Source organism: Lagopus muta, chromosome Z (genome assembly GCF_023343835.1).
Source record: "Lagopus muta isolate bLagMut1 chromosome Z, bLagMut1 primary, whole genome shotgun sequence".
NCBI classification, from domain to species: domain Eukaryota; kingdom Metazoa; phylum Chordata; class Aves; order Galliformes; family Phasianidae; genus Lagopus; species Lagopus muta.
The window spans coordinates 55190376-55203160 of NC_064472.1; the positions used below are offsets into that span (position 1 = coordinate 55190376).

General features: G+C 44.9%; 2 protein-coding genes across 4 annotated transcripts in view; one reads left to right on the top strand and one right to left on the bottom strand.

Annotated features, from left to right (window-relative positions):
* ABCA1 (ATP binding cassette subfamily A member 1) overlaps positions 1-3742 on the top strand; it is a 91872-nt gene extending 88130 nt beyond the window's left edge. For all 3 annotated transcript variants that reach the window (XM_048931043.1, XM_048931046.1, XM_048931045.1), the window contains exons 49-50: positions 62-305; positions 511-3742. In XM_048931043.1, coding sequence (XP_048787000.1) covers positions 62-305; positions 511-651 — 385 coding nt within the window. In that variant the 3' untranslated portion in view covers positions 652-3742. The remainder of the gene's footprint in view (positions 1-61; positions 306-510) is intronic.
* On the bottom strand, positions 1599-12275 carry LOC125686722 (protein NipSnap homolog 3A-like). Its single transcript, XM_048931075.1, has 6 exons — positions 12127-12275; positions 10880-11087; positions 6750-6911; positions 5844-5993; positions 5366-5452; positions 1599-5255 (listed from the first exon to the last, which is right to left on the bottom strand). The coding sequence occupies exons 1-6, from the start codon at positions 12193-12195 to the stop codon at positions 5179-5181; spliced, it is 753 nt and encodes a 250-aa protein (XP_048787032.1). The 5' UTR covers positions 12196-12275; the 3' UTR covers positions 1599-5178.
* Positions 12276-12785: the final 510 nt, after the last annotated feature.

The window sequence follows — 12785 nt, forward strand, 5'->3', positions numbered from 1 at the left end:
AGCTGTACTTCTGTTTCAGTGCCACTTATATGAACTCCTCTGCTGGCCTTCTTGTGTACAGGTTTGGAGATGGTTATACCATAGTGGTGCGAATTGCAGGGGCTAACCCAGACTTGAAGCCAGTTGAGGAATTCTTTGGGCACGCCTTTCCTGGAAGTGTCTTGAAGGAGAAGCATCGCAATATGCTGCAGTACCAACTTCCCTCTTCGCAGTCTTCACTGGCCAGAATATTCAGTATTCTCTCCCAGAACAAAAAGAGACTCCACATAGAAGACTACTCTGTTTCTCAGACCACACTTGACCAAGTAAGTTTTTAGTAGCCTGTGTGCCAAAACCATGATTCTGGTGAGGTAGGAATAAATGAGTCAACTTACCTGACCTATCTTGTAAGGGCATTTCAGCAAGCTAGGTACAGAATTCCAGGACTAGTCCAGAATGGACTCAGTATATAGAATGTTCTAAATTAGTGAAAATCCAGAGTAAGTGTGTGACATGGCCTTTTTCTTGCAGGTATTCGTAAATTTTGCTAAGGACCAAAGTGACGATGACCACACCAAGGACCTGTCATTGCACAAAAACCAGACTCTGGTAGACATTGCAATCCTTAATTCCTTTCTGCAAGATGAGAAGGTAAAAGAAAGTTGCGTGTGAGCCAATTTCAGCCAGGAAATAATGAGCAGAATGCAAATTTCCTTTGCCTGGGGATAGGTTACTCCCAAAGAAGCTAGAGGGAGAGAAACTGGACACTCTACTGATAACCATTCAATGCAATGCAATTCAATGCAATGAAAACAAAATTCCATTTTAGGGGCAGTGCCTCATGGAGTCGTCTTGTACTGTTCTCAAGTGAAAGACTTGAATTTAGCTCATTACAGTACAACTCTGTGAAGCTGTGGTAAAGCACCCACCAGATGCTGTGGACTTTCAACCACACTGCATCTTGTCCTGTACAGTATCTTTTTGTTAGGGTTGCAAAAACAGTTCATTAAGGAATAATGGCCAGTGGTTATTTATTGATATATTAAAGACGTGTATGTTTTACTCCTGAAAACATGCATGTCAGGAGTGGGAATTTCCTGGTGCTACGTCCATTGCTGGCAATGAATGCACCAAGACAGTCAGTGGCAAGAGAAGTCACCAGCATTGTGACCTTTGTTTGTGAAAGCATACCTGACCAGCTGCCTTTCCTAGGCTGGTGTAGGTCAGTTGGTGACATCTGGGGTCATGAAGCAGTGCTGTGCAGATGGGATGGCAAGACATGGGCCATTGTGTCTGTGCATCTACTTCAGAGTGGAGATATGCAGAACTGTGAACCCTACAAATGCACAGGATTGTCCCACCAGCATCACAACCATTAACCTACTCTGACTGGGTTTTCTTGTAGTTAAGTACTCTCCTGCTCCTTTGAGGTACTGCAGCAGCTGCATGAACACCTGGCAGAAGGGAGTGGGTGAGAAAGCAGACCACAGCAGCAAACTCAGTAGTTGTACCAGCTGCTAATACCAAGAGCAAATTCTAAATCATGATATGCCACTCAGATATGTAATGTCCGCTCTTTAACCCCTGCTTTGCAACAGAAAGGTACCCATCATCTATAGTTACTGCTTAGCAAAAGAGTGTTGCCATTTCTGGCTTTGCCAGATAAAACTAGAAATGTAGATTTTTTTTTTTTTTAACAGTATTATTTATATGACTTTGAATAGGTTGGTAGCATAATTAGGGATTGAAAGTGCTTTCAGTTGATCTTTGTAACCCAAGTATTTCTTTATGCCTGCAATGCTGTGCTTTCGTTCTCTATTCAGCAACAGCTCCATTCGTGATGCAGGCAGGTTTCACTCTCTTGCAATTAGCCACTATCTGTATTACGAGTTGTTCACGTAAAATTTTCTGTCATGGAAGCTGGTATAATATTAGATTAATGTGCAAGTTTCTGCTTCCATTGTGCAGTGTAGTGTCAGTTGGCAGGCAATCCCTAACTGGAGCACACACTCTTAATTCATGTGAGAAACTGCGAGTAGGAGAGCCACAAATGACAGCAATCAAGTTGTAAAGTTTTACAAGGCCAGAATAATGGTAGAGGAAAGATTACATGGTGAGAACAAGCAGTTCTTGTTCATCTTGTACAACAGCCATTGGAGAGTACGCTTTCGTTAATAAACTTATGTGCCCTTCTGTCTCGCTTTTGCATTCAGAAATAGGTTCAGTAATGTGGTATGAACCCAAGCATAGTTCCTGGGCAATTCCTGTGTGTCATGCCTCTGCCTTAAGTACCTGTGCAAGCTCTGCACTCAATTTTAATGCTCCACCATGAATGCGTCATGGACCATTTTCTTCTTTGAATGCCCATAGCAGCACAACAGTGGTGAAGAGGCTGGAGTGAGCCTTAAGAAGGTTGAGTACATATTTCTAGGTGTACTTGATAACACTGACCAATTCAGCATTTTTAATGCACGGACAGTTAAATATTTAGCACAAGTCCCCTGTCCCTGCTGTGCCCTACTTTTGGATAACATAATAGCTTACTACATGTTCTGCTGAAGTGCCTTTTTCATACTAATTATTTTTTATCTGTCTATTACATTGCTACGGGGATAGAAAGGAGAGTGATGGGGATTGGTATACCTCACATAAAACATGCTTTGTTTTTACCTTTGTGGCACCCTTACCCCCATGAGGATGTCTGCACCAAACTTCTATGTGCAGAACTATTACCAAGCAGCTGAGCTACAGCCATGACTTTTCAACAGCAGGCTGCTCGTATGTTAAGCCATCAGTGAGACAAATGGCATGTAGTGAATACTTACCACTGCTAGAAATCATTATTGCAAATCAGAATTAAGTGAAAATCTCAGCATAGAGACAGAAGTGAAGGGCTTAAGTTTTGCAGTGCACGGATCTAGTGCATGTAGAACTACAGCGAGTTCTAGGAGGATTCATATTTGGTCTTAAAAGAGGTGTAGTTTGCTCTTTGCAACTGCTCATATTAAATGACTAATTTTGCAGGAAACAACGGTGTCTTTTTTAGCTTAGCTGGCCAAAAAGAGATTCTTGGTTCCTGTGTCCTGTGAGTGTCTTGCTCATAGTCTCTCACAGGTCAAGTTTGATATCTGTGACAAAAAGAAAGACGTGGATGTTACCTGAACTGTTTCACAGCTTTAGTCCATCTTGTTTGTTACTTGTAGTCATACTGAACAGACAGCATAAAACAGCTCTTGTGCAGATTTGTCATGGATAACCTCAGACAACCATTTGCCTATTCTTATAGTTCTGCATAGGGAAAAATCACTCGAGTCACGTACAGTATGATTGTCAACCACTCTGGATAATGGAACTGCACTGAGGTGTTAACTTATTTTAAACTGTGTTACTGTTGAAATATTGCACCCTTCTTTATAGTACATTTGTATTTCAGTATGGAGTTGTTACACTTTTCCCCCATGGTTAAACCACCACTTTGTGCTTATCTTTGCCTCCTGAACTGTAGTTGGTCCTTCATTCCAAGCACTTTATGCTATCTGTAATGGGATCTATTTTTGCACTGGAATATCTGTTAACTTTGCAAAAATCGAGTGAGATTTCACAACTGAAATTTCTGAGTTAAATCCTTACGTGGACATTTTCATTAAAGGAAAAAAAAAAAAAAAAAGTATCTATATTTGTATTTGCTAATAACTGTTATGTGAAGTATTAAGAGGCACTCTAATTGCCTTGTATTAAGTAAAAAATAAAGCTGTTCTGGAACCCTTGGTCTGCAAAGTGTCATTTATGCATGTACTTTTTTGAAGAGTGCTGTTCAGAAGTTCATGTGGCCCCGTTTTCGTTTGGTGTGAACTTTCATGCATAATGTATGCGCAGGTTCCAGCATCACCACAGATTAACATGGGGCATGTGTTTTTCAGGTAGGTAAGTGAGGTGGTCCAAGATTTGAAAGGCAAGCACTGCTTCAAGCTTCTACATTTACTTAAATGAAAAAGGTCTCTAACAAATCCAGCAGAAGATAATCTGTGCAACTGTCAAATTCAGCTACAGAGCTTGTAGGCATCGCAGACCTATCTGGATATTAAACCCAAAGTCAGGTACCTGCCCCAGAATGTTTCTGTCACAGAGATGCAGCCATATTGATAACTGCTCTTTGCTATAAATATTCAACACCTAATTTCACTGCCAAGGCAAAATGTTGTGTTTGAGCATAAAGGTTTGAAATACCCTTAATCTTAGCTAACATCAGATTAAAGGACAGCCCCTCAGCAGGGGGTGCTTTCGTACCAGTATACACACAGTGTAACCAACTTCACAGCCTGTGCAGCCTCTGTTCTGCTGCTACACGATGTAGCAAATCAAAAAACACCTTAAGGGCTCCATGACCACGATGCCCAAAATGCAAAGCCTGCAGAAGCCTGTACTTGCAGAATAGTTTTTACTGGATGTCCAAAACAGGAAGAGCTTGACTGGTAAACACCGTAACTTTCACTTTATACAAATTTATTTGGTTTTCAACAGTCTGGCAGACTGTATTTCAAAGATGCATAGATGAGGTGAATTTGAGATACACAAGTTTAGCACTCTGAAGAAGTATTAAAATAAGCAAAACTACAGTTGTTAAAGAAGTGTTTACAGGATATAAAATTAAAGGGTTGGGGTTAGGAAAGACTCAATCAGAACACCACCTAACCAGCTACACTGTAGCACCTGCTTGACACAATTCCAGGCACAATGAAGTTTTACATTACTAAGAATTAATACAAAGCATCCCAATGAGAAGCTTGATTAAAATGTAATTGTGTTATGAGGATGCGTGGGGGCACTCCTTGAGCCAGTACGTAATACGATTGATGCAATGATTACAAAAGTCACCTGCCCTGAGCTATAACCTTGGAAAACCTCTAACCGGGCCCTAGCAGCTATGCAGAAAAATATTAAAAAGTGAAGGGGTTAAATTAAAGATCTGTAAAGTTAAGTTTCATGTTGGAAGTGATACGACCTGAATTCTACTTCTACAGACGTCAGACCATCACCGTGAACTATAGGGGTGCAGAACTTTACTGTGCTGGTGATCAGCATTTTGCATCCACTCTGAAGAAAATCCATACAGTTTGTGAGGGTATGACTGTGATGATCCACGCAATGGTTCTTGCCAATGGTGCATCCATCTCAGCTTTTCCACCGTCATTCATTAGGCTACTTCAGTGGTGAGCATGCCAGAGGAGTCAGGAGCATATTCTGCTGGGATTCCAAGAATCTGACACTGTCCCGTACTGAAATTAAATGCACGTTTAATTAAGAAAGAAATCCAGTGAATAATAATACTTTTCTCAGCATGCATGCAAGTAACACTACTGAGTTCTCTAAACCCATCATCTCTTACCAGCTGCTACCACTCTGGCATCTTCATGGGCCCTGTGCCTTCCCGCTGCCCGGTGATCTGGGCTCTCGTTCCACCAGATCACATGGACTGAAAAGTACAAATAAAGTCAGCTTGTCGCTGTTGCTGTTATGCTGTAATGCAGTATGCAAGTCCTTGCTGTTCACCCTCGTGTGTTAGATGCCTTGTAACGAGCAGAAACAGTTCACCAAGCAAGAATGTGTTGAGATGATCCTTTGCTGAGCCTTTAAAAGATTTGACTCTAACAACAGATCAGAGAATATTTTAAAATTGCACCACTTGGCTTAAACATATAACAGAATACACAAAGCTGGGTTCAAGGATTGTTTACAGGACTTCCATGATCCACAGCAACATTTTTTATCAGGCCATCCAACCCTGAACCAGGACAAGAAGTTTTTCACCTTCCCTCCCCATTCCTATACCAAAGTCTGTATTAGAAACAGAGAAGTAGTGTTACCTGTGTTAAGTAACCCATACTCTGTGTGGAAAACACCAATTAGCTTGGTGTAGCCTGTGTTGATATGAGCATTGATTGCAGCTTGAAATGCCTCACCCCACAGAGCTGGCCCACCAGGCTTCATTTGAAAAGTAACCCATTCATACACACCTAGAGGAAAAGACAAAAGAAGACCTCAAGGAAGGAAATTAAATATCATTTTTCAGTCTTTTCACAGCCATGCTTTCATTACTGTGAAACCAGTACTGGTAACCTTGCTACTAGAGGAGAGAAGGCCACGAATTTGCCTCCTGCCCAGCCTGCACAGCACCTCAAAAAGAATCACAGGAGCACAACTGGGTGTACACAGAAGCACCAGGACCCAGCAGTACAGAAAGACTCCCACACACCCCAGTAGAAAGATTTTCCTAAGTCAGTGTATAGTCAATACTCCTAGTATCACAGTTGCTAAAAAGAGAAACAAAATATATAAAGACAGGAAGTCTACAACCAAGCTATGATCTACTTGCCTTCTGTGTACCTTAGAAAGCAGATTTGGGGGGTTCGGTTATTTAAACTATTATGGACAAGGAGTTGCAACAAAATAAAGTGACAAATGAGACAAACCTCTGTGAAACAGAAAAACATTTTTTTTTTAATGTTTCTGGGAAGCATCCTCTCACTGATGGTGGACAAACCAAGCCAGGATGATCACTCAGAGCACTACTGTGTGGTGGTCATTTTGCATTTTTGTTTGTTAGTTCACACTTTGTTTCAAATCTTACAGCTCCAGATAGTTTTTTTAATACACAAGCGCTTGTTACATAAAGGGTCGTAAAGTCGTGTAATACCTGGTTTAAACTTTAAGCCATGTTTTGTAATCAGTCAGTATCTGTAGCTTTAATCAGAAAAAGAAGATAAGCTCACCCCCTTCCTTTGGAGGTTTCCCAAGCTGACACCAGGGTACCAGATAAGCAACTTCATTGTGCTGCTTTTCTATCAGGGGAAGAGCTGGAGAGATGAATTGTCCCTGCCACTCCTTGTCATTGGCTAGTGCCTGCCGGACAGCTGTTCTGTGGGCAAAATTATCTGTAAGACAGAAAGGAAAAAAAAAAGAAAATTTATTACCACATCAGCCAGTAAGAGAAAAATACAGCATCTGAGATTGGAAAGAACCTCAAGAAATATCAGTGTCTCGAAATCGAGAGAAAAATGCAACAATTATTCTTAGCTATTAAGCAGAAGTTAAGAAGAGGGATGATGAAAACAAGGAGAAAGAATGCTATCACACCTAACATATATGTATGTAACATACATATATACATATATGTTATGGAATAGGAAACAAAAGTAATGGGATTTTTCCTTAGTTTCCCATCTTAAATGTTTCTGATAAACTATTTTTCAACAAAAAGAAATGAAAGAACAAAGTAAAAATTCCTGAGAAGCAGGAGAACATCTTCTGAACCACAGATGCATGTAAACTCACTCCTGTCTGCACATAGCAACTCCCTTCCCCCTGAGGACAGAAGGATGAGCCACCACTTTAAGAAGGCACTGTGAAATATTTCATTTCAAAGAGCAGACTGCTACCTTTGTAAAAAAAAGTTCTGAGTATACAGGTAAGCCCCCCCTACAGATACACAAAGAAATGACAGGAGTGTGCCTTCCCATGTCTCCATAAACCCTTGGGTTCAGAGAACACAGCCAGCACACCCTTTCTCAGCTTTTTTTTCATGGTTCAGCAGCACCTTCCAGCTCAGAAAGTTGACTACAGTGTCAGAAGCCTGTTGCTCTCAATGCTGAAGCAGCAACACAGCACTCCACGCATGTGGGATAATCACACTTGTGGAACAGCCTTCCAGCTCAGCACAGTGTAGCTTCAGGAGTTCAACCACACAAACTGCATGCTGTTTTGTTTTATAGGGCTGATGCTATGCTGTACTAGAATTTGTGAGCGATTATACATACATATAAACAAACACAGGCATTTGCATAAATATGATCTGCACTTACATAATTTGCATATGCATAATGTAAGGGGAGGATATAAGAAAGAAGGGGACAGAATCATTAGAAGGGACTGCTGTGATAGGACAAGTGGAAATGGTTTTAAAGTAAAAGGGAAGATTTATATTGGCTGTAAACAAGTTTTTATACAATAAGTGATCAGGCACTGCAACAGGTTTCCCAGAGAGGTGGTGGATGCCCCATCTCTGGAGACACTCAGGGTCAGGCTGCACGGGGAGCTGAGCACCTGATCCAAGTATAGCTGTCCATATTAACTGCAGAGGACTTGAACTAGATGGCGCTTCCAACTCAAGTGATTTTATAACTCTGTGATCCTATTGAGGAAGTCTCAATTCTTTTCCCATCTGTTCTGAGACTCGGAAGATGTGTTGTTCAGGAGCTGGACTATAAACAAAGCACTCATGCAGCTCATCTCATGCTGGCTTTCTATGTTAGAAGAGCGTTTCAGTGTTGTTTGGCTTGAGAGCGGGAATGATAACGTTGAATCTCTATGGATAAGGATCAGGGTAAGGGCCAACAAGGCAGACATCCTAGTGGGGGTCTGTTATAGACCTCCTAACCAGGATGAAGAGACAGATGAGGTGTTCTACAAGCAGCTGGCAGAAGTTATGCAATCGCCAGCCCTTGTTCTCTTGGGAGACTTCAACTTTCCTGATACATGTTGGAAATACAGTGTAGTGCAGAAGGAGCAGCCTAGGGGGTTCCGGATTGTACAGAAGCTGGTAAGAGAGCCTACCAGGGACGGTGTCCCACTACATCTGCTGTTCACAGAGAAGGACTGGTGGGAGACTGATAGATGAGGAGTTTGGGAGCTGCCTTGGGCAGAATGACCATGAAATGGTAGAGTCAGGGGGTGGGGGTGGAAACAAAACTTCTACCTTGGACTTCTGGGGGTCTATTCAGGATCTGGAACTATTCAGGATCGTGGTAAGGAGGGTCCCTTGGGATTCAATCATGAAGAGAAGGTGGTTCCAGGAAGGCTGGTTGCTCTTCAAGAAGGAAGTCTTAAAGGCACAGGAGCAGGTTGTCCCTCTGTGCCATATAATGAGCCAGAAGGGAAGAACACCAGTGTGGATGAACAGGGAGATTTTCCTGAGTCTCCAGAATAGAGAATCTACCTCCTGTGGAAGAAGGGACGGGCAATCAGGGAGAGCACAAAGAATTTGTTAAGATGTGCAGGGAGAAAACTAGAAAGGAAAATGCCCAGCTTGAACTCAGCTTGGCTACTGAGCTAAAAGAGAACAAAAAACATTTTTACAAATATATTAACAGTAACAGGGCTAAGGAGAATCTCCATCCTTTACCAGATGTAGCAGGGAATGTGACTGACAAGGATAAGAAAAAAGCTGAAGTTCTCAATGCCTTCTTTACATCTGTCTTTAAAAGTCAGACCAATTATCCCTGGGATACTCTACCCTGACCTGGAAGTCTGGGATGGGGAGCAGAATAAACTCCCCATGATTCAGGTGGAAGCAGTTAAGAGACCTACTACTCCACCTGAACTGCTGTAAGTCCACAGGGATCCTTGAGAATACATTTGAGGGTGCTGAGGAAGCTGGCAGAGATGACAGTCAAGCTGCTTTCTACCATCTATTGGCATTCCTGGTCAACTGAGAGGTCTCAGAAGAATGGAGGCTTTCCAGTGTGACACCTATCTACAAGAAGGGTCATAAGGGGAAACCAGGCAACTGCAAGCCTGTCAGCCTGACCTCAGTCAGGAAAGGTTATGGTGCAGATCATCTTGAGTGAGATCACACGGCACATGCAGAACAACCAGGGGATGAAGCCCAGACAGCATGGGCTCATGAAAGGCAGGTTCCGCCTGACCAACCCGATCTCCTTCTATGATCAAGTGACCCACTTGGTGGATGAGGGACATAGTCTACCTAGACCAGTTTGAGGCTTGGACAGGTACACTCTTTGCTGGGCCCAGAGAGTGATGGTGAATGGAATTAAAGCCAGATGGTGACTGGTCACAAGTGGTGTTTCCTAAGGGATCAGTACTGGGGCCTGTCCTGTTCAATATCTTTACTGATGACCTGGGTGATGGCATTGAGTGCACCCTCAGTAAGTTTGCAGATGACACCAGGTCTCTGGGATGTGTTGATCTGCCTTGAGGTAGGAAGGCCCTACAGTGTGATCGGGACAGGCTGGATCACTGGGCTGAGGCCAATGGGATGAAGTTCAATAAGAACAAGTGCTAGGTCCTGCACTTTGGCCACAAGAACCCCAGGCAATGCTACAGGCTTGGGGCAGAGTGGCTGGAAGAATGTGGAAAAAATGGACCTGGGCATGTTGGTCAACACCTGGCTGAATGTGAGTCAGTAGTGTGGCCAAGAAGGCCAATGGCTTCCTGCCTTGTAGAAATAGCTAGCAGGAGTGGGGAAGCGATCATCCCACTGTGCTCTTCACTGGTGAGGGTGAATCTCAAGTGTTCAATTTTGGGCCCCTCATTACAAGACAGTGAGTCCTTGGAGCATGTTCAGAGAAGAGCAACAAATCTGACGAAGGGTCTGGAGCACAAGTTTTATGGGGGGCGACTAAAGGAACAGGATTTGTTCAGTCTGGACAAGACAAGGCTCAGGGGAGACCTTATCGCTCTCTGCAACTCTTCTCTCACATAACTAGTGACAGGTCTAGAGGGAATGGCCTCAAGTTGTGCCAGGGGAGATACAAGGTGGACATCAGGATAAACTTCTCAGAAAGAGTGGTCAGGAGCTAGAATGGCCTGTGCAGGGAGGTGGTGGAGTTGCTATTCCTGGAGGTGTTCAAGAAATGTTCAGATGTTGTATTAAGGGACATGGTTTAGTGAGGAAAATAGTATGTGCACGGCTGGACTGGATGATCATGGAGGTCTTTTCCAACACTGGTGATTCTATGATGCTATACACCTGCTCAGAGGAAAGACCACTTTCAAGAACAGCCGTAATCAATCCACCAGACCAAAATTGCACTACGGTGGGGATTTTTTCAGCTTTTGTACTCATGGTACTGCCTTCTGACACTCTGAGCAGTGCTGAGCATACCATACTTCCAGACGTGCACAGCTTTGTTCATTGATCCCAGCTCTGCTGTCCAGAATCCCACTAGCTCTGAGTGAGCTGTGCGGAGGTGCAGGCACTTATGAACCAGTTCCACAAACTCCTTCATCTTTGATGGCTTAACATCATACGTGCGAATTTCATAGAAAATGCCATTATTCTGTCTGGGTCCTGTAGCAAGAGATGCGAGTACCTAGAAGAAAATGTTAAGAAAAGTAAGTAGAACTAATTCTCAAATCAGAAAACTATCTTCTGTCCACCTACTAGACTGTTTTCGTTTGTTTCACAAAAAGGTGTTGTTTTACTACAGGCTGAGAATGCTAGGAAACCTCTGCTGCAAGAGTATCTTGTGACTTTTTACTTTGGAAATACTTCCTGTGTGTATTATTCACTGCAATCCTTTCTGGCAGTGCAACAAACCACAATGTGCCCTCTACCTTTCCCATTAATTATTACCCTGTACCAAAGCAGGAGCTTCCCAGAACTGCTGGGACAGACAGACCCCAGCACAGAAAAGATGCTAAAGAAATCAAAACAGAGCAAAGGGAGTGGGATAAGCGCTGATCTCACGACTTTCTTAGTGTCATTATTTGCAGGATGTGTTCTTACCATGACAGCATTTGGGTACAAAAGCAAGCCAGGCATCCTGATGATTGCCCTTTGAAATCTGCCTCTTAATATACCTTCATTACCTTCAGATTCAAGGAGACGAAGCTCCTCCTGGCCCTGTTTGGCCCAGCGCTTGGTCAGACTAAACCAGCGCTAGGGAAGCGTGACTAACTACTTCAGAACGTTTTCGAATCACTGCCTTAGGTCAGAACTGAAAACACAAATTGCCGACGACAGAGGGAAAGCAGAACAGCCCCCTCGGCGCGGGGCTCAGCTTCCCCACCACAGCTCCTCCTCGCACAACGCTGCACGGGAGTCCCGGAGCTCGCTCACTGTCCCAGCCGAACAGACACGGCACCCATCTCCGCGATGAGGAAACAGCAGCACTCGGCCCCGTGTCGGCTTCGGACGCCACCGATGCCGCGCATCGCGCTCCGACTTAGGAGCTCTCCATACCGCGCCGCGCACCCCGCGGTCCAGCCCTGCCCCGCCGCCCCCTCGCACTTCCATCCCGACAACCGCGCATCTCTGCTGACCGCCCGCCCTTGCCCGCTCGGCACCGTGCTCCGGAGTGGAAAATGGAGCCCGGCCGGCCGCCCCGCAGCCCCCGCCCCGCCCGGCACCTGAGGACTGCCTCGGGCGAGGCGGGCGGCGGCGGCGAGGGGCCGGCGGAGGGCCGAAGGGGAAAGCATGGCGGCGGCGGGAGGCGGGGCGGCTGGGAGCTGACAGCGCGTGGCTCGCGGGGTGGGACGGGAGGGAGTGGCGGCTGTGCGGAGACAAAGCTCGTCGCGAGGAAGTGCGGTGCTACACCGAGTGGTGTCGTGTCGGCGTGTGTGTGCGCAGTGGAAGGTAATCCTCCCTCTGTGGGTTGGAAGGGCATCCAAAGCCCGCCCAGCCCCAACCCGTGCCGCGGGCAGGGCTGCCCCCCACCAGCTCAGCTGCCCAGGGCCCCATCCAACCTGGCCTTGAGCGCCTCCAGGGATGAGGCACCACAGCTTCTCTGGGCAGCTGTGCCAGGGCCTCACCATCCTCTGGGTAAAGAATTTGTGCCTAACATCTAACCCAACTATCCCTTCTTTTAGTTCAAAGCCGTTCCCCCTTGGCTTTCTGTCACTGTGCTTCCACGAGTCTCCGTGCTACGTGCTGCTCATCACCTCGCTAGCTCTGCTGCTGGGTGAGCAAGCAGTCAGTGGTTTCCTGGCGTACGCACAAGGCAGCATTCCTGCATGAGATGTACCCTCTCCGTCTGTTCCCATTAGGCCTGAACATGTAAATAGCCTCT

Coding starts and splice junctions, on each gene's coding strand:
- LOC125686722 (XM_048931075.1), bottom strand. CDS start 12,195: ATGCTTTCCCCTTCGGCCCTCCGCCGGCCCCTCGCCGCCGCCGCCCGC. Junction 11,088..12,126: donor TCGCCCGAGGCAGTCCTCAG/GTGCCGGGCGGG, acceptor ATTTTCTTCTAG/GTACTCGCATCTCTTGCTAC. Junction 5,453..5,843: donor GTATGGGTTACTTAACACAG/GTAACACTACTT, acceptor TGTACTTTTCAG/TCCATGTGATCTGGTGGAAC.